The 26,764-nt window shown below is 41.5% G+C and overlaps 1 protein-coding gene across 1 annotated transcript; it reads left to right on the forward strand.

Moving 5' to 3' along the window:
- The first annotated feature begins 562 nt into the window (after nt 1-562).
- SLC10A6 (solute carrier family 10 member 6) lies at nt 563-26,764 on the forward strand. Its single transcript, XM_023198077.2, has 6 exons — nt 563-939; nt 16,381-16,499; nt 17,926-18,014; nt 21,804-21,979; nt 24,412-24,569; nt 26,550-26,764. Exons 1-6 carry the CDS (start codon nt 563-565, stop codon nt 26,762-26,764), a joined length of 1,134 nt encoding a protein of 377 aa, XP_023053845.2.

The raw sequence follows: 26,764 nt of genomic DNA on the forward strand, positions 1-26,764 counted from the left end.
AAAACTGTGACAAATTCTGAAGTTTTCCTGAAATTATTCATAGTCCCTCCTGACATTTCCTCCACCAGCTGTTTTTTTTTTTGCTCTAATATTTCCAACAGACATGCTTTGCTAATGGTACGAGGTGTGGCTTTGTTGTTTTTTCCGGAGTTAGCCTTTCTATCTATGCATCCTGGCTCTTTGAAATCCCAACTGAATTTGGAGAAATTATTTCTTGGCATCCACCCTACTTTCCTGGGACACAATGTGATGCTGGTCACTCCACTTGACAACAAGTTTGTTTGTCTCATCTCACAAACATATTCAGTGGTGAGTAAGAACAGAAGTGGAAAGCCTTACTTACCGCAGTTTATTATATGTTTCATGCCCGTGATAATTACTTTTATAATGCCACTTGTGAAAAAATTGATCAGATTAGGATGAATCACCTTGCTGGCCAACAGTTATTGGAATGATTCTCCACGTGTGACTTCGTTGCACTATTACAAAATGTGGCAGGATAGACCTGCCCAGCCATTGTTGCCGGTGTTCATTTGTAATGCTGCCTTAAGGAGATGAGGACATGAGAGCCAATTGTTCCAGCAGCTCAGCCTGCCCTGCCAACAGTTCAGAGGAGGAGCTGCCAGTGGGACTGGAGGTGCATGGAAACCTGGAGCTCGTTTTCACAGTGGTGTCCACTGTGATGATGGGGCTGCTTATGTTCTCTTTGGGATGCTCCGTGGAGATCCGGAAGCTGTGGTCGCACATCAGGAGACCCTGGGGCATTGCTGTGGGACTGCTCTGCCAGTTTGGGCTCATGCCTTTCACAGCTTATCTCCTGGCCATCAGCTTTTCTCTGAAGCCAGTCCAAGCTATTGCTGTTCTCCTCATGGGCTGCTGCCCGGGGGGCACCATCTCTAACATTTTCACCTTCTGGGTTGATGGAGATATGGATCTCAGGTAAGTAACCCCAGGGAAGCTTAGTAGTCTGCCTCTTATCCTGCCTGGGGGGAATAACTGACACTCTTGTGTTAAACACTCTTCCAATCTTTTGGTAGAGATTTTACTGGGAAATGTCACAAATATCACAGAGACTTGTTCAGCCATGGGTGGGCTTTATTTTCAGTGCTCAAAATTTACTTTGCTGGTCATCATTTGCTTTACTGGCTGGTCTGAGCAGTGGGATATGTTTCCTATGTGATAGTGGAGGCCGGTCTCCACCTCACCCAGTGGCCCTTCCTAAGCTTGAGCTCATTCTTACCTACACTGGCCTCTTTAGCAACTCCCAGGACTTAAGCCAAGAATCCCAAGAAGCTAATGATTGTGGTTTGGTAGCAGCCGTCGTGGCTGTGGTGGCATAGTCAGAATGAGACTCCCGTAGCTCCAGTCAGTGATGCCTGAGCACCTTCTTTAGGAAAGAAGCACTTTAGAGGACTGGATAAAGGAGCTTTAGGGGCACCTGGTGGCCATATCCAGCTTTAAGTGCTGGGATGGCCTGTTGATTTGACTTCAGGAGCAGCGCAAAGGCTCTCAGGACTAAAACAGTTCTTTCTTGTTGCTTTGCAGATGGTTAACATCATCACTAGATTCGCATTCTTTCCCTTTAAGCCAGTGACCTTATTCCCAATTATGGTGTAGATAAATACCTCTGGGAGACATTAAGCCTTGTCCCTTATTTACACTTTAATGAGGATGAATTAGTCACACGCTTTTCTGGATTACATGTTTTGATGGGGGGAAAAAAGAGCATTTGAGGAAAGAGTAGAGGGATCAGCACTGGAAAAAGAACTAAAATCAATGGTCTCTCGAGACTCTTTGCTTACATATGGACATACCATTTCACCTCCTGCCCTGGGAAAGAACTGCTTATAAATTTAAGTCTTTGTTTCATGTGTATGTCATTTAGTTGAGATTTACTCTACCATGAATGGATGAATAAGAGGTAATGACTGAGCTGGGAGTTGACATCAGTGAGAGTCAGAGGCAGGTATGGGTTTCCAGTTTCCCGCATGTGCTGAATGTTTAGCGTATGGTACATATTTCACCTATAAATTTTAATGGGCTCATACCATGCAGAATAGGAACTAACTTTCCTATGGTAGTGTTATTGGTTGCCCACTTATGAGAGATTTGAAAAAAAAATAACTTGATGAATTTTGTGTTTTACCTTCATGGTAAAAGCCATTAATATTCATTGCTAATTCAAATTCAATAAAGTTGACTATTTAACTGGGAAATGATAGCTATTCTTTGCATGAAGTTCATAAATCAGAGATAAATTCCAGGACCTAAAAGTTTTTGGAAGGAAAAAGGAAACTAATATCTATTAAGTACTCTATAGGCATGGGATAGATGCTTTCATGCTTATTTTCTTGGGGCTCATAATAACCTTGTAAATGGCCTTTTATTATTCTGAATTTTACAGCTGAGAAAATTGTGATTCTGGTTGGTTAAGTAGCTTGCCAAATGCTACAAACCAGTATGGCAGAACTCAGATTTGAATTCACATCTGTTTTACATCAGTCTGCAGTTTAGATACATTTCCCCCATGACATTTAGCAACACAACTGGATCTTCTGTTTTGAGTAGCAGCATAAATCTTCAGTGTTCTCAAACACTTGTGTTCTGGGAAAGAGAACATTTAAACCTTAATCTCTTATTAGTCAATGTTGTCATAAAAACACCAATGTGTAGGAAATCTATGAAAGATAAAGCTAATTTTACTTTCTTTTGCCAACTCTATCTTTAATTCACCTTTAACTTTGTTCAAATTATTTAACCTATCTAAGCCTTATCTCATCATTGGCAAAATGGGGTTAAATTTACCTGTTTCTCACAGGACTGTATAGATATGTACACACACTCACACACACACATAGAGATAATAGTTTGGGGTGGAGTTTTGCTCTTGTTGCCCAGGCTGGAGTGCAATGATGCGATCTTGGCTCACTGCAACCTCCACCTCCTGGGTTCAAGCAATTCTCCTGCCTCAGCCTCCTGAGTAGCTGGGAATATAGGTACCCGCCACCACGCCCAGCTAATTTTTGTATTTTTAGTAGAGATGGGGTTTTGCCATGTTGGCCAGGCTATTCTCAAACTGCTCACCTCAGGTGATCCTCTCGTCTCGGCCTCCCAAAGTGTTGGGATTACAGGCGTGAGCCCCGGCACCTGGCTGACACAAGACTATATTTTATGGAGGAAATATATACTTGTGTGTGTGTGTTTGTGTGTGTGTATTCAGGGTGCCAGGCACATAGTAGCTGTGCAACAAATATTATCTGTTTCCTCTTTTCTTTCTAAATTTTGATTTTGAATCTTACCAACAAAACTCAAAAAACAAAAACTAAATATTAGATTTTTAGAAGCTTATAGGTACAAAAGTAACAAAATCAATTTTCAGTAGAAACCCAAATAGGAGAAAATCCTGTCCAGTGTGAAACAATATCCAAGTGATTATATTTCGTCATAATTGATTACCAACAAAAATCAGTTTTAAGCAAAACTCAGTGGATTGTCATTGATAAGAGTTTTATCTGCTTTTAATGCTGGATAAAATCCAAGAGCGTTTAGCACAACATCTTCATTTGACACATGAAGAAGTGGAGACTTAGCTCCCTGCGGATGACCCTGAATATATTTCTCATGCCTTTACTCCGGCTTCACGCAGTGCACTTGCAGTTCTCCACGTGTTCACCCCACACAGGCATTTCAGAATCCATTGATTTGAACCGGTTTGTGTGTTCTGCAAATGAGATGATTGATGACACCCATCCTCTTGCAGTTGCCTGGGCTTGTCATCTTAGCCTTGCCCTGTGACTACCCTCATTCTCACCATGGCCACTCAATCCAGTGCCAAGCCCTGTAGCCCCTCCTCTTGCTGTGTTGCTCACAGTTCTTGCTTCCTGTCGGTCTCCACTAAAACTTCCTCAGGTCAGGCCCTCACAATTTCTTTCTTGACTAATTGTGTTTTCACAGCAATGAAAGTGCTGTTCTCTGCACCTTTAATCTCTCCATTACGGCTTTGCAGTAAGTGGATAAGGCAGGCTCTGATACCAGATTGCCTATATTCAAATCCTGACCTTGGGCCTCTTCTCTGTAACTGGAAATCATAACATTACTTGCATGGTACTGTGAGGAGAAAACAAACATGTTATACATACAAAAGTCTTCTCAACACCTACTAAATTGGTAGAAACTACTAAGCCGGTCTACATTATTTCTCCAGGTTCTTTTGTTCCACTAGCCACCTTAAGAACAATGGTTTTTAGTCAACGTGGGCTGCTTATAGTTCTCTGAACATAACCCACACTCTTCCAGCTTTCTTTTGCCCATGTTGTTCCCACAGTCTGCAATGCCAAATGACCTTATTCTGTCTCCTCCAGTCATGTTGTTGTCCTTCCTTATAACTATTCTAGAAAGCAGTTGGCTGACATGTATGAAGAGCCTTAAAAATTATCCTGCCTCTGGGCCAAGTTTGGCTGATCATGGCTGGGTTCTTTTACATACTGGGGAGTTGGTTAAATGTAAACTTGTGTCGAGTGGTGATATGGTTTGGCTCTGTGTCCCCATCCCATTCCTATTTGTCGAGGGAGGGGCCTGTAATCCCCGAATGTCAAGGGAGGGAGGTGATCGGATCATGGGGATGGTTTCCCCCATGCTGTTCTCATGATAGTGAGTGATGGTTTTATAAGTGTTTGGAAGTTCCTCCTTTGTTCTTCTTCTCTCTCCTGCTGCCTTGTGAAAAAGGTCCTTGCTTCCCCTTCACCTTCTGCCATGTTTGTAAGTTTCCTGAGGCCTCCCCAACCATGTGGAACTGTGAGTCAATCAAATCCCTTTCCTTTATAAATTACCCTGTCTTGGGCATTTCTTTACAGCAGTGTGAAAATGGACTAATGCAGGTGACTTCAACTTGGAGAACTGGGCTCTCTTACTACATGATCTCTCATTTTCTAGTAGCTGAGCCTAGACCTAATTATATGGCAGCAGCAGGGTTCTCAGAAAGGCAAAGCAGAAAAGGTCTTTTGAAGTGTTGGCTTTAAACCAGATCCTCATCCTTCCACCACATTCCATTGGTCAATGCAGATTGCAAGGCCAGTCCAGCTTCATGGATTAGGAAAGTAGATTTTGCCTCTTGATGTGCTGAGCTTCCAAGTCACATTACAGCAGACTCGGATAAGGGAGGGGTGAAGAATAGGTGGTATTTTTTCCCCAATATATCCTGCTAGAGATAGACAGAATTCCTACCTTTGAGGGTAGGATATGAAAATTAAGATCTGGCAGTACGGTGTAGTAGTTAAGTGCTCTGGAAACAGCAAGCAGACCTGTCACTTACTGACTGGATCCTCTCGGCAGATTATGCACATTCTCTGTGCTTTACTTGCCTCATTTCTAAAATGAGAAGCGTTCCTACATCATGAGCTGTTGAGAGGACTGAATGAGTTAATATATCTAAAGTGTTTAGAATCTCACCTGGCATACAATATGATATGAACTGTTATTATTATATAAGGCAGGCAAAAGAACATCGTGTCCTGGGGTCTGTGTTTTAATCTCTGCTCTAGGAACTGTATTCCTAACCCTAACCCTATATATAATGATATATCATAATATATATATGTCATTTTTTATCTACTCATCCATCAATGGACAATTGAATTGTTTCCACTTTTTGGCAACTGTGAATAATGCTGTTGAGTCTCAGCTTTCATTTCGCTTGAGTGTATGCTTAGGAGTGGATCTGAGGTTAAATATTAAGTATTTTGTGACTGTAGCAAAAGCAAAGCAAAATATGAAGTCCAAATGTCCCCCTTCCCCTACCCTAGTTTCTCCTGAAACTACTGCCCAGAGATGTTTCTCCTGTCTGTTCCCATAATTCCAGTTATGTAACCCTTCCTTATCATCTGTTGGCAAGCATTGCAATAGCTGGGCTACTTGTCTGCCTCACCTACTATGTCTGTAACTCCTGGAAGGCTTGTTCATCTTTGTATGTGCAGTGCCAGCCTGGTAGTGGTAGGCACTCAGTAAACATGAGTGAATGAGTGAATGACAATTTCTGATTGCCTGTGTGTATTACAAAAACTACCCCTTGAAAGAGGTCCAGGCCAGGCATGGTGTCTCACACCTGTAATCCCAGCATTTTGGGAGGCCGAGGTGGGCAGATCACTTGAGGTCAGGAGCTTGAAGCCAGCCTGGACAACACGGTAAAACCTAATCTCTACTAAAAATACAAAATTAGCCAGGTGTGGTGACGCGTGCCTATAATCCCAGCTACTCAGGAGACTGAGGCAGGAGAAACGCTTGGAACCAGGAGGCAGAGGTTGCTGTGAGCCGAGATCACACCACTGCACTCCAGCCTGGGCAAGTGACAGACTGAGACAAAAAAAAAAAAAAAAAAAAAAAAAAAAAAAGGAAGAAAAAAAGAAAGAAAGAAAGAAAAGAGGTGTCCATTTATTGATGCAACTTACGATCAGGACATCTCTCATTTTCTTTTCTTTTTTTGTTTTTTTGAGACAGGGTCTTACTCTGTCATCAGGCTGGAGTGCAGTGGTACAATCATGGCTCACTGAAGTCTTGGCCTTCTGGGGTCAAGGGATCCTCTCACCTCAGCCTCCTGAGCAGCGCAGCTGGGACTACAGGCATATGCCATCATGCCCAGCTAATTTTTTATTTTTTATTATAGAGACGAGGTCTCACTATGTTGCCCAGGCCGGTCTTGAACTCCTGGGCTCAAGTTATCCTCCCACCTAGGGCTTCCAAAGTGCTGGAATTACAAGTGTGGGCCACTACGCCTGGCCTCCCACTATCTTTATTCGAGAACTTTTGATATATACAAGAGGCCCGTTCTTCCCTAAGGATGTATTTATGTCCTCAGCTACAGATAAAGGATTCTGACCACTGGTGGTGGTGGAGCCTGTGGAGCTCAGTGGCCAACTTTGACCTTTGAACTTTAAAGAAGTTATTGGTCCTTCAGGAGAGAACCTGGAAATAGAACTTCAAATTGTTCAGCTCTATCTGACATGTCTTGGTGGAAAACTGAAGGTCCTCTGCATTTAAGGCTTTGGAGACAGAACTGAGACTGAATCCATGAGACTTCATGCAACCTTCCATGTCTCTATGTACTTTAGTTTCCTTATCTATACAATGAAAATAATACCCACACATAGAGTTATAGTGTAAATGAAAAGAGAAAATATATGTAAAAGCATGAGGTGTAACACCCAGCACATAGTGCTCAATAAATACTTGTTATTATTGGAAGGCAGCAAACAAGGATAACATTTATATCAAGGGATGGAAAATCAGGCCTTGAGCTCTATTCTAGGGTCAAATCTGCTGGTATGATCTTATAGCTCACTCCGCGTTCATCTGGTTAGCTGGATAATTTTTTATTTATTTCAGTCGGAAAGCAAGTGTATACTTTTTTTTTTTTTTGAGATGGAGTCTCGCTTTGATGCCCAGGCTGGAATGCAGTGGCGCGATCTCAGCTCACTGCAAACTCCGCCTCCCAGGTTCACGCCATTCCCCTGCCTCAGTCTCCCGAGTAGCTGGGACTACAGGTGCCTGCCAATACGCCTGGCTAATTTTTTGTATTTTTTTTTTAGTAGAGACGGAGTTTCACCGTGTTAGCCAGGATGGTCTCGATCTCCTGACCTTGTGATCCGCCTGTCTCGGCCTCCCAGAGTGTTGGGTTTACAGGTGTGAGCCACTGCGCCCGGCCACAAGTATATACTTTCATAGTTTCATAGTTTGAGAGTCAGAGTTCCTGATTTTATGGGATTTTTGAAATTAAAACAATGTACGAATAACTTAATCTCTAATTGCAAAATGTTAGTGACACTGCATTTTAATGTAATGTGTATATATGTAATTTCCCTGCTTTAAGGTAGGGTTCAAGACTTATCTGTTTGTCTAGACTTGCTGAATCTGTCTCATTATTTTCTGTAATAGTTTGGAGATGATGATGCTATTCTTCTTAATGCAAGTGGGATCTTGTTATACTGAAGTTAGATTTTGCCAAAAATTTTCCTATACATGAAAAGTCAAGAGATCTACTTAGCCACATCCTCTGTTTATGCTACATTGGAATTTCATGGCTAAAAATACAAGGCGTGACTTTCAACTATGCTCACAGGCATTCACTCTGTACTTTTCCAGCCTTGCTGGTTTTGTAACAGTTGGCAGAGCACCAGGATCACCTCTTGCCGTCCTTGACCAATATCATGATCACCATGGGCTTGAAAATTGAATAAAGATGGAAGCAATCATATAGGTAATCAAGGACATAGAATCAGTCTGATATAAATCTCACTTTGCTTCCCATAATCATGAATCTTACCTTTCTGCTGTTTGAGCCAAAGACATTCAGTAGAGAAATGTTGTGCTGGTTCTCCAGAAGCTCAAGAGATAAGTGATGTAATATGGAATTCCATTCAGGACTTGGTAATATGGACAGTCAAGGAATGTAGCACTATCGTAGACTAAGAAGTTGGAAAAAACTTTCCAAACATCCTCTTCGTGGATACAGAGGTCTGAGAGCTGTGGCAAACTGCTATTTTTCTTTTAAATTGCCCACCAGTCAGGAAGAAGTCTTTGCTTAAAGTAAGCATTCTTAATAGGATATAGTAATTCGGGTTTCATATGGAATAAAATATATGCAAGAACTGCTAAGACAAGTTTGAAAAGGAAAATTTATGTGGAGGTATTTGCCCTACCATATATGAAAACACTCTAATTAGTCTAGTATTTGTTCAGGGAAAAAATAAAGTTATTTATCAATGAGCTAGAATAGAATTTCCAGAAAATATTTTGTATACACTTGGCCATTTAATATATGATGAAGGTGACACTTCAGTATAGTGGAAAATGGTTTATTTTAGTAAATTATATTGACACACTTGCATCTCAATATATTAATAGAAAAATAGATTAGGCTTATACCTGTTACCATGTAAAATATAAATTTTAAGTGAATTGAACATATAAGTATAAAAGTAAAAAGTAGAAGGCAATATTTGAATGCCCTCAGATCAGGGTACATCTTTAAGATAAGAAACTCAGAAGCCTTCAAAAAAATAGCTTTGACTATATAAATGTTAATTATAGCAAGTCATAAGCAAAGGCAAAGATACACACCATGCTTGGGAAAAATACGTGTATTATTCATGACAATATGAGTCCTAATTTTAAAAGAACTCCTACAAATTGAGAAGAAGTCTGACAAGCAAGATTGTTTAGAGAGGAGGACACAGAAGAAGCCACTTGACATGAAAGAAAGCACAACCTGATAGAATCCAGAGTGGAGGCCGGGCGTGGTGGCTCACGCCTGTAATCCCAGCACTTTGGGAGGCTGAGGTGGGTGGATCACCTGAGGTCCGGAGTTCGAGACCAGCCTGGGCAACATGGTAAAACCCTGTCTTTACTAAAAATTAAAAAAAAAAAAAATTAGTCAGGTGTTGTGGTGTGTGCCTGTAATCCCACCTACTCGGGAGGCTGGGGCAGAGAGAATTGCTTGAACCTGGGAGGTGGAGGTTGCAGTGAGCCAAGATCACGCCACTGCACTCCAGTCTGAGTGACAGAGTGAGACTCCATCTCAAAAAAAAAAGAAGAATGTAACAAGAGTGAGATCAATTTTTCAATGCTGGCATGACAATTAGAAGGGACTGATCACATCCAGAGTAGGCAAGATTGTGAAATTTAGCAATCTTTTTGGAAAGTAATCTGGAAGTATGTATTAAAACAAAAAACACAGACTTTTACATAGAATTCTGCCTTGGGGAATTCACAGAAAGAAAAGAATCATTTCAAGTGAAATATGTATAAGAGTGTTTATTATAACATTATTTATAATGGCAAAAACTGAAAGCAACTGACCTACTGTTAATGAAGTGATTGAAGAAATTATGGCATATTTAGATTATGGCATACTTTGCAGTTCTTTAAAAGAATAAGTTTAAATGTACTGATCTGAGAGGATGTCTGTGATAGATGAAGTGGGGAAAAAAGCAACCAAGCTGCCGAGTGAGGTATATTATAAGGCTCCTTTTTTTGTTTTTAGAGACAGGGCCTCCTTCTCTCCCCAAGGCTGGAGTGTTGTGGTGTGATCATACCTCACTGCGGCCTCAAACTCCTGAGCTCAAGCCATCCTCCTGCCTCAGCCTCCCAAGTAGCTGGGACTATAGGTGTGTACCACCACATTCAGCTAATTTTTGTACTTTTTGTTGTTGTTGTTGTTTTTGTAGAGACCAGGGTTTCTCTATGTTGCTCAGGCTGCTCTTAAACTCCTGGTCTCAAGCAATCCTACCAATTCAGCCTCCCAAATTGCTGGAATTATAGGCGTGAGGCACTGCACCTGGTCTGGTTCCTTTAAAAAGAAAAATGATGAAAGAAAAAAAGTCCTATTGATTTAACAAACAATCATGAAATAAATGGACTGCTTAAAAGAAAAATAAAAGAGTAGAAGGATGTATACACATAATTGTAAGTTATCTAAGTCTGGATCTGAAAGGATCACCAATCAGCTAAATATTTGCTTCTTAAAATTTTACTTGCTTTTGTCTTGGAAGAGCATTTTTTATTTTTTATTTTTTATTTTTTATTTTTTTTTTAAGACAGAGTCTCGCTCTGTCACCCAGGCTGGAGTTCAGTGGCATGATCTCGGCTCACTGCAACTTCCATCTCCCAGGCTCAAGTAATTCAAGTAATTCTCCTGCCTCAGCCTTTGGAGTAGCTGGAATTCCAGGCGTGTGCTGCCATGCCCGGCTAATTTTTGTATTTTTAGTAGAGACGGGGTTTCGCCATGTTAGCCAAGTTGGTCTCAAACTCCTGATCTCAGGTAATCCGCACGCCTTGGCCTCCCAAAGTGCTGGGATTACAGGTATGAGCCACCATGCCCTGCCAGAAGAGCATAATTTTATAGAAAGTCTCTTTTTCTGGATTGCTATGGGCTGTTTACCATATGAACTAAGTATAAAGGGGTCATTTCAGTAAGATTTTTAGCAATGTTCACCTGCAGATACATGACATATGAGGGAGACAGAATATTTCTGTAGCACCAGTGTGTTGACACTGGGTCATTCTTCGATTCATACATTTATTCAGTAAGTATTTAACGAGCTCTTCCAATGTGCTACAGCATGAGACTATGCCAGCTCCTAGAGATGGAGAGGAAAATAGGACCTGGCTCTTATGCTGCTCACTCTGGCACAGATGGACAGATACATAAGCACTTCTGTAGGGTACAGTGTGTGTATAATTCATGAGCCAATGTCAATAAAACTGTGTCCGGAGGGCCATGGATTCAGAATCCTAGAAGGAGGATCGCTAATTTTCCTAGATATTGCCAGACACCCTCTGTGGTGTACCATTGTTACCAGCAATGAGGGAGAGCACAGAGGGAATCTTTTTAGTATCATTGAAGTAAAATAGATGCTGCTTTGTCAAGAGTATAAACATTCTCCTGGCAGAAAATGTTGAAGTAGTCATAGACGTATTGTTTTATAGGCAGGTAATTGGATGGAAGCAATGGTGATATATATTAGGAGGAAGAGTGACGGATGACTTGTAGACTCAATAAAGTGCAGAAGGACCCTCGCTGTCTCTGCAGAAAACCTTGACATATGAAGGGCCTCTTCCTTCTCCTTTGTAGAGCAGGAGGGCAGTCTGCTTCTCTGTCAGTCATTTGTGTCTTGCACACAGAATGAGCACAGTGTCTATAAACAGTACGTACGTGCTTAAACAGATTGTGTAATTTTTTCCAGCAAATTGAAAGATAAAATATTTGATTGGTCTGATGGGTATCTTCTTTCCATTTATTTTCTTTCCCCTAATTTTACTAATGCATTCTTTCACTGGTTCTATCACTCAGGTAAGTACAAAATACAGCCTTAGCTTGGGGACTGGGAGTAAGATTGAGATGGAAAGAATAGATTTGGGATGGAAGGCACCAAAAAGTGGGGTAAGGTTGAATCGTACTGAATCTAGTTCTTCAGTTCTCATCCTCTCTGATTTTTATTGGCATTTAGCCTTCATTTGGGAGCTCTCTTTTCTTAGCTTTCATGAAATATAACCTCCCAGCTCTCCACTGACTTTTTAAAAGAAATTTATTTTTAATTGACAAGTTAAATTATATATATTTATGGTGTACAACATGATGTTTTGCTTACTTGCTTCTCAAATCTCAGTTTTCCTTCCTCCCTCCCTCCCTCCTTTCTTTCTTTCTTTCTTTCTTTCTTTCTTTCTTTCTTTCTTTCTTTCTCTCTTTCTTTCTCTCTTTCTCTCTTTCTCTCTTTCTTTCTCTACATGCACTATGGGCTCTTCTTCCTCTCCCTGGTTTATAGCAAAGGAGGCTTTAAAGTATGTAAAATATTAACTATCAGTTAATGTAACTAAGTGCTTTTCCCTAAATAAAAAATGTAGACTAAGAGTATATATGGAAAATACAAAAACACAATATATTACGGCCAGGCGTGGTGGCTCACGCAATTTAGGAGGCCGAGGCGGGTGGATCACCTGAGGTCAGGAGTTTGAGACAGCCTGGCCAACATGGTGAAACCCCATCTCTACTAAAAATACAAAAATTACCTGGGTGTGGTGGCAGGCACCTGTAATCCCAGTTACTCAGGAGGCTGAGGCAGGAGAATCACTTGAACCCAGGAGGCGGAGGTTGCAGTGAGCTGAGATTGCACCACTGCACTCCAGCCTGGGCGACAGAGTGGGACTCCATTTCAAAAAACAAAAGAATGTAACAAATTACAAATGTGTGAAGCAGTAACTTAGTTCATATAATGCAATAACAGTACAGTAATTGTCTTAGTACATTTTGTGCTGCTATACAGGATACCTGAGACTGGATAATGTATAGAGAAGAGAAATTATTCTCTTACATTCTGGAGGCTGGGAAGTCTAAGATCAAGGTGCTGGCAACTATTGTCTGGTGAGGGCCTTCTTGCTCCTCACGTGGTGGAAGAGAGAAGGGCAAAAAGGAATAAACTTCCTCGGTGGAGTCCTCTTAAAATGGCATTAATTCATTCATGAAGGTGGATTCATCATGACCTAAACACCTCCCAGAAAGCTCCATCTCTCAATACTGTTGCCTTAGGGATTTGACTTCCAGCCTATGAATTTTGAAGGACACATTCAGACCATAGCAGTAATCACAATACACAGTTTTTGAGGACTCCAAACCAAGTACTCTTCCCCCTCCACCACAGACATTAGGTACTTAAAAGTTCTTAAGGTCTGTTGCACTTAAAATGTGTTAACCTTTTTACTTAGAGACAATTAACCTCAATAATAACAGAGATAAACAAACTAGTTTCCATTAGAAATCATTCTGGATTTGTTGAACAAAGACCACAACTTCCTTCTGATGGTCTCAGTTGTTTTCCTGGTAAAGCTATGTAGCATGGCTGTTGGTTTTGGTTTGGTTCATCCAGCTCACAAACCCACATTTCACTTTCCAAGGTGGCCAGAGACAACCCCAATAATGACAGAGATAAACAGACTAATTGTCTTTAGAAATCTTCCCAGGTTTGTTCACCAAAGACTGGATGTCCCACTATCACCTTACTTAACACAGCCCCTCAAATTGATGCTAAATGACTCAGCTTTTTTGTGTATCACACCATCATTTTGAAGTCTAGAAATCTTAATTTGTACTCTAACTCACCACTCTACTTCTATGTCAAATCTCAGTTTCTCCCTCCCCTTCCTTCCTTCCTTCCTTCCTTCCTTCCTTCCTTCCTTCCTTCCTTCCTTTCTTTCTTTCTTTCTTTCTTTCTTTCTTTCTTTCTTTCTTTCTTTCTTTCTTTCTTTCTTTCTTTCTCTTTCTTCTCTTTCTTTCTTTTCTTTCATCTTTCTTCTTTTTTTTTTTTTAGGCGGAGTCTCGCTCTGTCTCCCGGACTGGAGTGCAGTGGCCGGATCTCAGCTCACTGCAAGCTCCGCCTCCTGGTTTTACGCCATTCTCCTGCCTCAGCCTCCCGAGTAGCTGGGACTACAGGCGCCCGCCACCTCGCCCGGCTAGTTTTTGTATTTTTAGTAGAGACGGGGTTTCACCGTGTTAGCCACGATGGTCTCGATCTCCTGACCTCGTGATCCGCCCGTCTCGGCCTCCCAAAGTGCTGGGATTACAGGCTTGAGCCACCGCACCCGGCCTCATCTTTCTTCTTTTTTTTGAGATGGAGTTTCACTCTGTTGCCCAGGCTGGAGTGCAGTGGCATGATCTTGGCTCACTGCAACCTCTGCTTCCTGGATTCAAGTGATTATCCTGCCTCAGCCTCCCAAGTAGCTGGGATTACAGGTGCCTGACACCACCCCCAGCTAATTTTTGTATTGTTCATAGAGATGGAGTTTCACCATGTTGGCCAGGCTGGTCTAAAACTTCTGACCTCAGGTGATCTGCCTGTCTTGGCCTCCCAAAGTGCTGGGATCCCAGGCGTGAACCACCACACTTGGCCCAAACCCAGTTTCTAATCATAGGATCACATGATATCAGAATTGGAACAGAATTCTTAATTCAGTCTAGCATCTCACATCAGTTCCCTTTCTCTGTGGTTCTGTACCCTCCCTTGCCCTAACCAACTTGCTCTGTGTGCAGGTCAGCGACTGTGGGGGCCACTGCTCTATCCAATGGGGAGCTTATGGCATGTGGTGTTTGGGTGACTTCTTCCTGACAGATATTTATTAATACTTCATACTGGGCAGGCGTTTAGTCAGCTTTGTGGCATTCTAACTTGGTGATACAGTTTGGGTGTTTGTCCTCTCCACATCTCATGTTGAAATGTGATTCCAGTATTGGAGGTGGGGCCTGGTGGGAGGCGACTGGATCATGGGGTGGATCTCTCATGAATGGTTAATACCATCTCTTTGGTGATAAGTGAGTTCTTGCTTGGTTAGTTCACATGACATCTGATTGTTTGAAAGTCTGGGACCTCCCCTTTCTTACTCTCTTGCGCCCCTCTGGCCGCGTGAGATGCCTGCTCCCGCTTCCCCTTTGCCTTCTGCAGTGATTGTGAACTTCCTGAGGTCCTCACCAGGAGCAGATGTGGGAACCATGCTTGTACCGCCTGCAGATCTTTGACCCTCCTTTATAAATTACCCAGCCTCAGGTATTTCTTTATGGCCATGCAAACAGCCTAATACACTTCCAATCCCCTTGGTACCAAAACTAGATATCACAAGAAAAGAAAACTGCACATCAATACTTCTTATGAATATACATGCACAAATTTTCAATAAACAATACTATCACATTGAATCTAGGATTATACACCAAGACCAAATATGATTTGTTTCAAAATGCAGGGTTGATTCAATATACAGAAAAATCAATGTGGTATACTATGTTAATTAAATAAGGACATAGAAAGAATGAAGCTCTGATATATGTTAAAACATGGATAAACCTTGTCTTATCCCATTTGTGTTGCCATGAAGGAATATCTGAGGGTAGGTAATTTCTAAAGAAAATAGGTTTATTTGGCTGGTGGGTCTGTAGGCTGTACATAAGAAGTATAGTGCCAACATCTGCGTCTGGTGAGGGCCTCATGAAGACCCCACTCATGGTGGAAGGGGAAGAGGAGCAGGCATCACATGGTAAGAGAGGGGAAGGAGGTATCAGACTCTTTTTAACAACTAGAGCTCATAAGAACTGAGTGAGAACTCAGTGAATCCCACGAGAATGGCACCAACCTGTTCAAGAGGGATGTGCCCCTGTGACCCAGACATTTCCCACTTGCCCTCACCTCCAACGCTGGGAATCACATTTCACCATGAGAGTTGGAGAGGACAGTCAAACTGTTATCAAACCTTGAAAATGTTATGCTAAGGGAAAGAAGCTAGACACAGAAAAAAGGCTACATGTATGATTCTGTTCATCTAAGATGTCCAGAACAGATAATCCTGTAAAGATGGAAAGTAGATTTGTGCTATTTAAGGGCTAGGGGAAGGAGGGACTGGGGAGTGACTGCTAATGGGGATGGGGTTTCTTTCTGAGATGATGAAAGTATCCTGGAAATGGTGCTGTTATTGCATAATGTTGTGACTATACTAAAAACTGCTGAATTGTATAATTTAAAATGATGAATTTTATGGCTTGTGGATTATACTTCAATAAAAAAGAACTAGATAAGAGAAGAATTCTATAGTGCCTATAGCAGAATGTTTAAGGCAAGTAGATAGTAAAATAAACATTAGGTAGTTGATGGATGACAAGAACTGCTGGAAATCTCTTTGTAGACCACAAATATAGCCATCGTGTTGTTAAATAATAGGAGAGAAATGAGCTCCAAGGAGCTTAGTCCGTGTAATCTCTAGGAAATTGTGTCCCAGGAGTTGTTTTTGGTAAAGACTAAATTCTTCATGTCCAATGCTCTCTCCTAAGCATTGTATTAATTTTAATTTCAGCATCAGTATGACAACCTGTTCCACCGTGGCCGCCCTGGGAATGATGCCACTCTGCATTTATCTCTACACCTGGTCCTGGAGTCTTCAGCAGAATCTCACCGTTCCTTATCAGAACATAGGTCTGTATGGGCCTGGGAAATGGAGGACTAACAGTAATGGTGATGACACTAATAATAGCTGTTCTTAATTACATAACTCTTTATGCAGGGATTTTTTTTTTTTTTTGTAGTACCTAATTTAATTCCTTAAAGAACCCTACAGTGTAGATTCTGTCACCAGTTCAATCTCCTAAATCTTTAGGCTTCAAGAGGTTTAGTAACTTGATCAAAATTATGCGGCTGGTGAGTACAGAACTGGAGTTCTAACCTGGGAATATGACTACAAAGTGCAAACTTTCACCCCTATAAGAGTGCATTTTTGAAAAAAAAAAAAAAGAAAGCCAGATAATTTACTTTGAAAAAGCAAGAATCAAACCCTTATATAACTAGACTATAAAGCAATTGGACTCTTTGTGCTCCAAGGTTTAATTGGATCTAGTGGCTCTAATTAGACCTTCCTGTGACCACCTTTCACATTGCCTGCGAATCTTGACTTTTTCTTGGAGGTTGAACGTAAATAATTCTTACTGATTATGAAAACTCATCTACATGTCACAGTCACACCCATATTTCTTTCATTGTCTCCTCTTCTGAATACTATGTCTCTTTAAAGTCTGCCATTTTCCTAAAGATCTCTGTGGGTTTACCAAGCTTAGAAGAGAAATGTGGTGAAATGATCTGCCTTTTCTAGTATGGTCAGTTTTTGGAGAAGTGATAGGTACTATTTTTTTTTTTGAGAAAGAGTTTTGCTCTATCACTCAGGCTGGAGTGCAGTGGTGTGATCTCGGCTCACTGCAACTTCTGCCTTCTCCTGCCTCAGCCTCCCGAGTAGCTGGGACTACAGGTTCACACCACCACACCCGGCTAATTTTTTGTGTGTTTAGTAGAGACTGGGTTTCACCATGTTGCCCAGGCTGGTCTCAAACTCTTGAGCTCAGGCAATCCGCCCACCTTGGCCTCCCAAAGTGCTAGGATTACAGGCGTGAGTCACCACGCCTGGCCGACATTATGATTCTTAAGACTGTCAGTGTCAATCTGATGTATCAGGTAAACACCTTGAGGGCTTACAACCCATGGCCCATAGTTCAAAACCATAAATGAAACCACTTCCTCACAACAGTGGGAGCCTACTGAATCTGTAAAACTTGAGGGAAACCTTAATTTAGAAACCATGATTTTATGTGCAACTTTTTTCTGATCAGTAAGTTATTTAATATATTCTGCTTTGATAATATGTTCTGAAAGGCACTCACAAACAAGACACAAAATGTTATGAGCAGCTTATATAACTTTGGAGCCAATATTGTAGGCGTTTGTCCAGATTTGGAAAGTGGCATGGGAAAATGTCAGTTTAAAGCTGTTATCTAAACAAAATGGAAGTTGTTGAGAAGTGCTGTGCAATCAGGGTGACAGGGGAAACACTCTGATGGATTTTTCTTCTCTTTAGGAATTACCCTTGTGTGCCTGACTATCCCTGTGGCCTTCGGTGTCTATGTGAATTACAGATGGCCAAAACAATCCAAAATCATTCTCAAGGTGAGCAGCTCCCTGGCCACTGTTGGCACATCCTCAGACTCAGGGGCCTGAAAGACAGAAGCGAGTAGTGGCTGGGACAAGTGAGCTCGGCGAGTACAGCCCCACACCCAGAAATTCTCCTTACACGTCCTGCGGTTTTGGATCCAGTGATTGTATTTCCTCCACCCTGTAAGCCTTGCTCTGCCACTCCCATAGGCCTGTACCCCGAGGCTTATGACATCCTGGAAAACAAGCAACTATTGATTTAGTGTCAGAAAAGCTAAAGCTGTGTCTGGACAGAAGAGCCCAGGCCCATGCATGCACAATGCTTCACACAGGTGCTCTTGAGGCAGCAGCTGTTTAAGTGAGCATGGAAGGGCGCCCCATTAGGAATATGGCTGGTTTATTGGAAGAGTAGGAGGAAGGGCTGTTTTGCAGAAGCATTCCTGGGGGCACTGCCAAAGCTGTCATTTGTACATATGAGCAAGGGCTGCTGACTACATGAATAAGACTGTTTAAATGAAATCATCCAGAGAGCACTGAGGAGTCTAGCTATGGAATGATGGTGACTAGAACTTTCTACCTCCTCTTGTCTTTGCAGTCTTGCCCTTTGTCTGCTGGAGAAACAAGCAGATGTCTTTGTTAAACGGTTTTTAAAAATAATTCAAGAGGCCAGGTGCAGCAGCTTACATCTGTAATCCCAGAACTTTGGGAGGCTGAGGTGGGAGGATTGCTTGAGGCCAGGAGGCTGAGGCTTCAGTGAGCCATGATCGTGCCATTGCACTCGAGCCTGGATCACAGAGTGAGACCCCATCTCTAATAACGAAACAAAACAAAATAAAAAAACAAAACGTGAAGGGGAGGCATTCTTAACAGTGATGTGAGTCTCCTAGGGGTGCTTTCCATTTTTTTTCTGATTATGTATCACTGTAGCAGATAGAAGGTTATAATATGTGTGGCTTTCATGAAAATTTAAAAAATGTTTTGGTTATATTTTACATTTATAAAGAAATAAACATTTGGGATTACTTGGAGTTTCAGGTAGTAAATCTCAGTTAATTTTGTTCTGTGGTTTATTGTTTGGCTCTACCTCACAGAACACTGCCACTCCATATGCCTGTGCCAATGGACCCTGTTTTCCCAGTTAGGCACAAGGCCAAACAACTCCCACCATTCCTTCAGTGCGATGGAGAAGGAGAGGAGAGGGCTTGCCAAGCAGACAAATCAGCTGGGCAGAGAGAGCTGGAAGATGGCCTAGTATAGTACATTTGTAATGCATGTGGATGACTTTAACATCAATGGTGCACACTTGATTTTCACTCTCTTTTTTTAGCTGAACTCATGGAATACAGTCCCATCTTTTCCACATTTATTTTTAAAAATTAATTAAGTTTTGAGACAGGGTCTCGCTCTGTCACTCATGCTGGAGTGCAATGACGCAATCATAGCTCACTGCAACCTTGATCTCCTAGTCTCAAATGATGCTCCCATCTCAAGCTCTGAGGTAGCTAGCACTACAGGCATGCACCATCCTGCCCTACTAATAAAAATAAATTTTTTTTAGAGATGGGGTCTTGCTATGTTGCCCAGCTGGATTGCAACTCCTGGCCTCAAGGAATCCTCCTGCCTTGGCCTCTCAGTGTTGGGATCACAGGCATGAGCCACTGTGCCTGGCCCCTTTTCCACATTTATTATTGTTATTTCAGTAGGAGAAAATTTCCAGTGTGGTAGTTATGATTTTGTTTCAAAACAAGAGGAGAGAAATGATCATGGAAACTTCTTGCTTTTCTTTTCTTTTCTTTTTTTTTTTTTTTGAGATGGAGTCTCGGTCTGTCTCCCAGGCTGGAGTACAGTGGCCGGATCTCAGCTCACTGCAAGCTCCGCCTGCCGGGTTTTTGCCATTCTCCTGCCTCAGCCTCCCGAGTAGCTGGGACTACAGGCGCCCGCCACCTCGCTCAGCTATTTTTTTCTATTTTTTAGTAGAGATGGGGTTTCACCGTGTTAGCCAGGATGGTCTCGATCTCTTGACCTCGTGATCTGCCTGTCTTGGCCTCCCAAAGTGCTGGGATTACAGGCTTGAGCCACTTCTTGCTTTTCAAATACTCTATTTTTGATTATTTTTCTTAAAAGGGCATTTAACAACAACAACAACAAAAATCATGATTTTGGAGTTTCCAGCTCCTTTATCAATCCATCAGTGTCAGTGGAGAAACCAGATACAATTTTTTTACATGTCAGTTTTATTTGCTGTAAAGAGCAGATTGAAAACTCTTTTCTTTTGGGTATTTCATAGGATTTATGGCAAAACATTTAATAATATGCATAAATATTCTAGAGCACCTTAGTAAAAAAAAAACTAGGCTAATGTTATCATTATTTTAGTATATCTTCATTCTCTGTTCTTAGTTCTATTTTAATTTTAAATCTGACACATTTTCTGAACAAACTTAAGTGTTCCTCATTTGCTCTTGGTGGATTTTAAATTTTGAAATCTTTGGTAGAGAGAGGAAGAGGGGATGTTACATTCAGAGGCTTTCTTTCATTTTTCTTTCTTTTCTTTTTTTTTTTTTAAACGGAGTCTGGCTCTGTCACCCAGGCTGGAGTGCAGTGGTGCAATCTTGGCTTACTGCAACCTCCACCTCCCGGGTTCAAGTAAGTCTCCCGCCTCAGCTTCCTGAATAGCTGGGATTACAGGCATGTGCCACCATACCTGGGGGATTTTTGTATTTTTTTTTTAGCAGAGAGAGAATTTTGCCATGTTGGCCGGGATGTCTTAAACTTCTGACCTCAGATGATCTGCCCACCTCAGCCTCCCAAAGTTCTGGGATTACAGACATGAACCACCGTGCCTGGCCAAGAGGCTTTCTTATGTCTTAGCATCTTTTTCTAGGCAGGGGTCTAGTCTGTCTCTGTATTTAAACAGTAAAAATGACCCCCAGAACACATTTATGGTATATTGGGTATATGGTGTATTTGTTTGTTGTCTTCTCTAGTTTCCTACGACCACCCTCCTTCACGTCCTGAATCATTTCAAATCAACGTTGACACTGTAACTAGGTACACAGTTTACTGTCTACATATGAACAGGAGCTTGCCAAGATCCTGATTTTCCCAAAATACCCTAGGCCATCCTTCCTTCCTATTTTATCTAAAACTCAAAGTATTCAATTTGTTTTTGTTATTGTTGGCTTTTTGTTTCTGTTCTTGTTAAACAACAAAAGTAAGAAACAGTATCCATTTGGGAGAGGATAGAGGTCTCCATCAGTATTTCTCATGTGATCATGAGTATTAGCTCAGATTGTCCAATGAAGAATGGGTAGATTTTATTTGGAGGGGAGAAGGACAGGGACCAAAGCAGCAGGCAGGGGCTGGTGGTTGAAGGGGCGGTGGGAGGGGAGGCAGATGGTCAGGCAGGTCAGACTGGAGGTCACAAGCAGAGGGTCACAGAGGTGTGTGCAGGGGTGTTGGAAGCTCATTGTCAGACCCCATTCATTTTGCACTTTTGTTCTACCCACAATAAAACTCTATTCCCAATCCTTTTGGCAGAATCTACTTGAAGGGAAAAGTAGATATGTTAAAACAAGACTTAGATTTGTGTCAAATTCCACACATTTCTAGCATAGGCAAGTTACTTGACCAGTTTGGAACTCAGATTTCTCCTCTACAAAGTGAAATTGGATTCAGTCATCTCTAAGTCCCTACTTTGTTCTAAAATTTCTAGATCCCAAGCATTTTACAACCTCGATGGACTTTGTATCATAGAGCAAAAAACCCTGAGTTTATATGCAATTATTTTATTGTTTGCTTCAGATTGGGGCCATTGTTGGTGGGGTCCTCCTTCTGGTGGTCGCAGTTGCTGGTGTGGTCCTGGCGAAAGGATCTTGGAATTCAGACATCACCCTTCTGACCATCAGTTTCATCTTTCCTTTGATTGGCCATGTCACGGGTTTTCTGCTGGCACTTTTTACCCACCAGTCTTGGCAAAGGTATAGTTAAACTATCCATAAACTTTTTTTGAGGAAGGTAAAGTTAACACACTGCCACTGGTAGGCTTTGCTGCCTGTGTCAGGAGACATGAAGAGTTTTGACTTACACAGTGGAATGGAGCAGGATAACTTATGGCAATTCATGGAAAATATTGTGGTAATTCTTTATGTAAATTAAAGCAAAGGCCAAATTGATAAGAAGAGATAAATTTAAGTTAGAAAAGAATAGAAAACGACGTGTATTTAATTCCCACTTTGTAGAAGAAAGCAAAAAGAGTTCTATGCATCAAAAAATACTGGAAGAAATATACCATATGGTAACAATGTTTAATTCGGAGTAGGGAGAGTAAGGATAATTTTAGTTCTTTAGTATTTCCTTGGTATATTTTTGAAGCTTTTCAATAAGTATGTACTACTTTTAAAAGCAGAAAAAATTTCTTAAAGAAAAGTAAACTATGCAGTTGAATTCCAAAGGTGAAAGATGGGAATTTTTAATTGGTTTTATGCTACTTCCAGTCCACTTGGGGAACATTTAGGGTTGTACTAAGTGATCGGTAAAGCTTTACTCCATCTATTTCATTTACTTCTTACTACAAGCTTGAGAAGTAGATCCTATCACTACCCTCATTCTACTGATGAGCAGATCCTTCAGAGAAATTAAGTGACTTGACCAAGTTCACAGAGCTAGAAAATGGTGGAGTTAGGATTTAGACCTGGGTTTTTTTTTTTTTTTTCCAAATTTAACAATTAGGAACACAGTCTGTTGAGTGGTTGAAATGCAATTGGCTCTGGACAGAAAGTACTCCTATGGCAAGATGTAGTCCACAATCTCATCTTTTTCAAAACCGATAGCCTGACAAAGGCCAGGACTGAGATTTGGCTCATGAATGGTGCAGGTGTGGGTTCCAGCTTTGTAGCTTAATCATATTGAGTTTTTGACAAAAGTCTGAAAGAAGTGAGGGTGGTTTGAGGCAAGTGTAGCAAGCAATAGAGTAAGTAGAAATAAAGTATGAACACCGAGCTTGCCCTGTACCATTGACTGCAATTTCACCCCCTCATTACACACCCTTGTTACTTCCCCATTCCAGTCCAACTTAAACACAGATGCTTGTTTGTTTTCTGAAACACCTCTTTTATCTCCTCACTTCCACATATAAACCCCTGCAGACTCCCTTTATAAATTGGAGACATGAAACTGCTTAACTCAGCCCTCAATGTCCTGCCCAGGTCTTCCCTCTCTTCCCTCCTTTGGCTTTTTCAAATGAGGTTTATTTCATTTTATGCAACCAGAAAACCAATAAAACACAGAAAAGTAGAAAGCAAAAAGAAAAATTATAACCAAACTCACCAAAGACAACCATTTTAGGTATTTGGTCTTTATTTAGGGTTTTTTGTTTGTTTGTTTGTTTATTTATTTATTTATTTAGACCTTTGTTGCCCAGGCTGGAGTACAACCTCTGCCTCCTGGGTTCAAGCGATTCTCGTGCCTCAGCCTCCCAAGTAGCTGGGATTACAGAAGCATGTGCCACCATGCCTGGCTAAGTTTTGTGTTTTTGGTAGAGACAGGGTTTCACCATGTTGGCCAGGCTGGTCTCAAACTCCTGACTTCAGGTGATCCACCCACCTCGGTCTCCCAAAGTGCTGAGATTACAGGTGTGAACCACTGCGCCTGGCCATGTTTATTTGTTTTTAAGTGTTGTTTAGTTTATATTGTTTCATAGGTCTTTATATATATATATGTTTTTCTTTTTGTAGAGACAGGGTCTTACTCTGTTGCCCAGGGTGGTCTTGAATTCCTGGCTCAAGTAATCCTCCCACTTCTGCCTCTCAGTGCTGGGATTATAGGCATCAGCCACCATGCCCTGCATCATATCTCTAACTCAACCTTCCCTTCTCATCTCCTCCAATCCTCTCCTCTGTGCAGATTGGCTTACAGTATATGCAATTACTGCATATTTTAATCAGATTACTGATAGAACTGATTATTCCCTGCTGAATAGGCCACACTCACACCTGTCCCTGGCACTTTAATTTTTATAATATTTCCCCCTTATCAAAAGCTTCTTCTATTTTTTTCCATCCTTTAATCCCACTCCTCTATGAAGCCTTCTCTCACCCTTTCTGCCATTTTCTGAATTTCTACATCTGCATGGCCTTTGGCCACACTTTGTCTTGTGTTGCTGCTGAGCCTTTCCTGTGTGTTTATTTTGTCTTTTCACTCAGATGCCTAGAGCAGGGTTTGCAAAGCCCCACTCCACTGTGCCTCTCAGAAGACCACCTGCAGAGTAGGAATTCAGCAAATAACTATGGAATGAGTACACATTTTCTGTGGCCTGAGGTCATAGCTTCTAATTGTTATGATGCATATGAGAAAATGTGAGAATAGTTCTTATTGCTAGTGCGTTACTCTTGAAACTTTTTTTCTTTGCTAGGTGCAGGACGATTTCCTTAGAAACTGGAGCTCAGAATATTCAGATGTGCATCACCATGCTCCAGTTATCTTTCACTGCTGAGCACTTGGTCCAGATGTTGAGTTTCCCACTGGCCTATGGACTCTTCCAGCTGATAGATGGATTTCTTATTGTTGCAGGTGGGTGAACTCACATTGGGTAGGAAATAACTGACAGAAAATTGTTCACCCCAACTTATCGACCTTTTTTTTTCAATCCAAACTTGCCTCTGCTGCCCCTGTGATGCATTTTTTTTTTTTTTTTTGGGATGGAGTCTCGCTCTGTCCCCCAGGCTGGAGTGTAGCACGTGGCACAATCTCGGTTCACTGCAAGCTCCACCTCCCGGGTTCACGCCATTCTCCTGCCTCAGTCTCCCGAGTAGCTGGGACTACACTGTGATACGCTTTTTGAAAGCCTGACATTTCTGGGGACGATAAGGTGCATAGACAGGATAGTTTGGCACAAGTGGGAGTTTCACAGAAAAATATTTAAAAAATCTGAAAATGAGCTTATAATTATAAACAAATATACTTCACAAAAGTGAATCCCCGGCCGGGTGCGGTGGCTCACGCCTGTAATCCTAGCACTTTGTGAGGCCGAGGCGGGCGGATCACAAGGTCAGGAGATTGAGACCATCCTGGCTAACACGGTGAAACCCCGTCTCTACTAAAAATACAAAAAAATTAGCCGGTCGTGGTGGTGGTCACCTGTAGTCCCAGCTACTCGGGAGGCTGAGGCAGGAGAATGGCGTGAACCTGGGAGGCGGAGCTTGCAGTGAGCCGAGATCCCGCCACTGCACTCCAGCCTGGGCGACAGAGCGAGACTCCCTCTCAAAAAAAAAAAAAAAAAAAAAAAAGTGAATCCACTATCAGAACTTAGACTTCGTAACTTGTTATGACAAGATCTCCATGAGCAATCATTGAGCTCCAAAGTGACATTTGCTGCTCTTAAGCATTGGTTTGGTAGGTCTCATTAAAAGCCTTGAAGTCTCCCAAATGCCAAGTTATTTCAATGTTTCTGTGACTAAGACTTGTGCTGAATGGCTGTGAAATATTTTTCAAATATGAAATATTACACATATACAAATATTGAAATATATATGTGTATGCACATATGAGTGCAGCCAAATATACATTACTTTGGAGTTATTTATTATGTGTGTTCACAGAGGGTAAATTTAAAAAATATATATAATGCAAGAACAGAAAACCAAAACCTCACTTATAAGTGGGAGCTAAACATTGAGTGCTCATGGACATAAAGATGGCAACAATAGACACTGGGGACTACTAGAAGGGGGAGGGAGGGGGCAGAAGTTGAAAAACGAACTGTTGGGTACTGTGCTCACTACCTGGATGATAAGATTATTTGTTTCCCAAACCTCAGCATCACCGCATATACCCAGGAAGCAAACATGCACATGGACCCCCTGAATCTAAAAGTGGAAAAAGAAAAATATATATATTAATATGTTCACATACATATATATATTTTAATCTTGGGCCATGGTACATTTTCACTGTTGTTAGGGAATTAGGTCTGAGTAAGACTCAATGATTACTGATAGAACTGATTATGTACTGATTGCTGATTGTTATTATATACTGATTACAGAAATAACAATCAATAAACAATATAAGGAATACGTGCGGCTTAATTTCCCCAACAGATAAGATAAATCATATTAGAGTCAAACTCTTGGTCTCAGACCCATGTTTTCATTCCTTCTCTTGGAGAGACTGAGGGAAGCATCATTTCAGGCTCATTCCCAGCTCCAGCCCAGAGCCCAGGAGAGTGTCCTACTCCTAGCAAGCACTTGCAGGATTTGCCAGCTGACTGACTAACTGAATGAGTGAATGAATGAATATATGAGTTTGTGAGCTGTCAGCAACCTGATGAATGAGCCTCAATCACAAATGTGATTCACTCCAGACAAAAGAGTCATTCTGATACACCGAATCCTTCTGTTCCATAACTTTCTCTCTTCCCCCTTCTTTTTCCTGGGTGTTTATACATACATGATGCCACCCAGACACCTGAAGGATTGACAAGTGTACAGTGTCACCAAATTAGACTCTTTGTTAAAGTGATTGTTAATACTTGTATGTTTTAACACTTAGCATATCAGACATACAAGAGGAGATTGAAGAACAAACACGGAAAAAGGAACTCGGGTTGTACAGAAGTCTGCCACACGAGGAAACTGACTTCTTCCAAAGAGACTAATGCCTTCTTGGAGGTGAATGAAGAAGGTGCCGTCACTCCTGGGCCACCAGGGCCAATGGATTGCCACAGGGCTCTCGAGCCAGTTGGCCACATCACTTCATGTGAATAG

Source organism: Piliocolobus tephrosceles, chromosome 3 (assembly GCF_002776525.5).
Source record: "Piliocolobus tephrosceles isolate RC106 chromosome 3, ASM277652v3, whole genome shotgun sequence".
Lineage (NCBI taxonomy): Eukaryota > Metazoa > Chordata > Mammalia > Primates > Cercopithecidae > Piliocolobus > Piliocolobus tephrosceles.

What these genes read in the sequence shown, in the direction of transcription:
- SLC10A6 (XM_023198077.2), top strand. Translation starts at nt 563, where the DNA reads ATGAGAGCCAATTGTTCCAGCAGCTCAGCCTGCCCTGCCAACAGTTCA. An exon ending in GATGGAGATATGGATCTCAG is followed by an intron (nt 940 to 16,380) that starts GTAAGTAACCCC and finishes TTTTAATTTCAG; the next exon opens with CATCAGTATGACAACCTGTT. An exon ending in ACCCACCAGTCTTGGCAAAG is followed by an intron (nt 21,980 to 24,411) that starts GTATAGTTAAAC and finishes TTTCTTTGCTAG; the next exon opens with GTGCAGGACGATTTCCTTAG.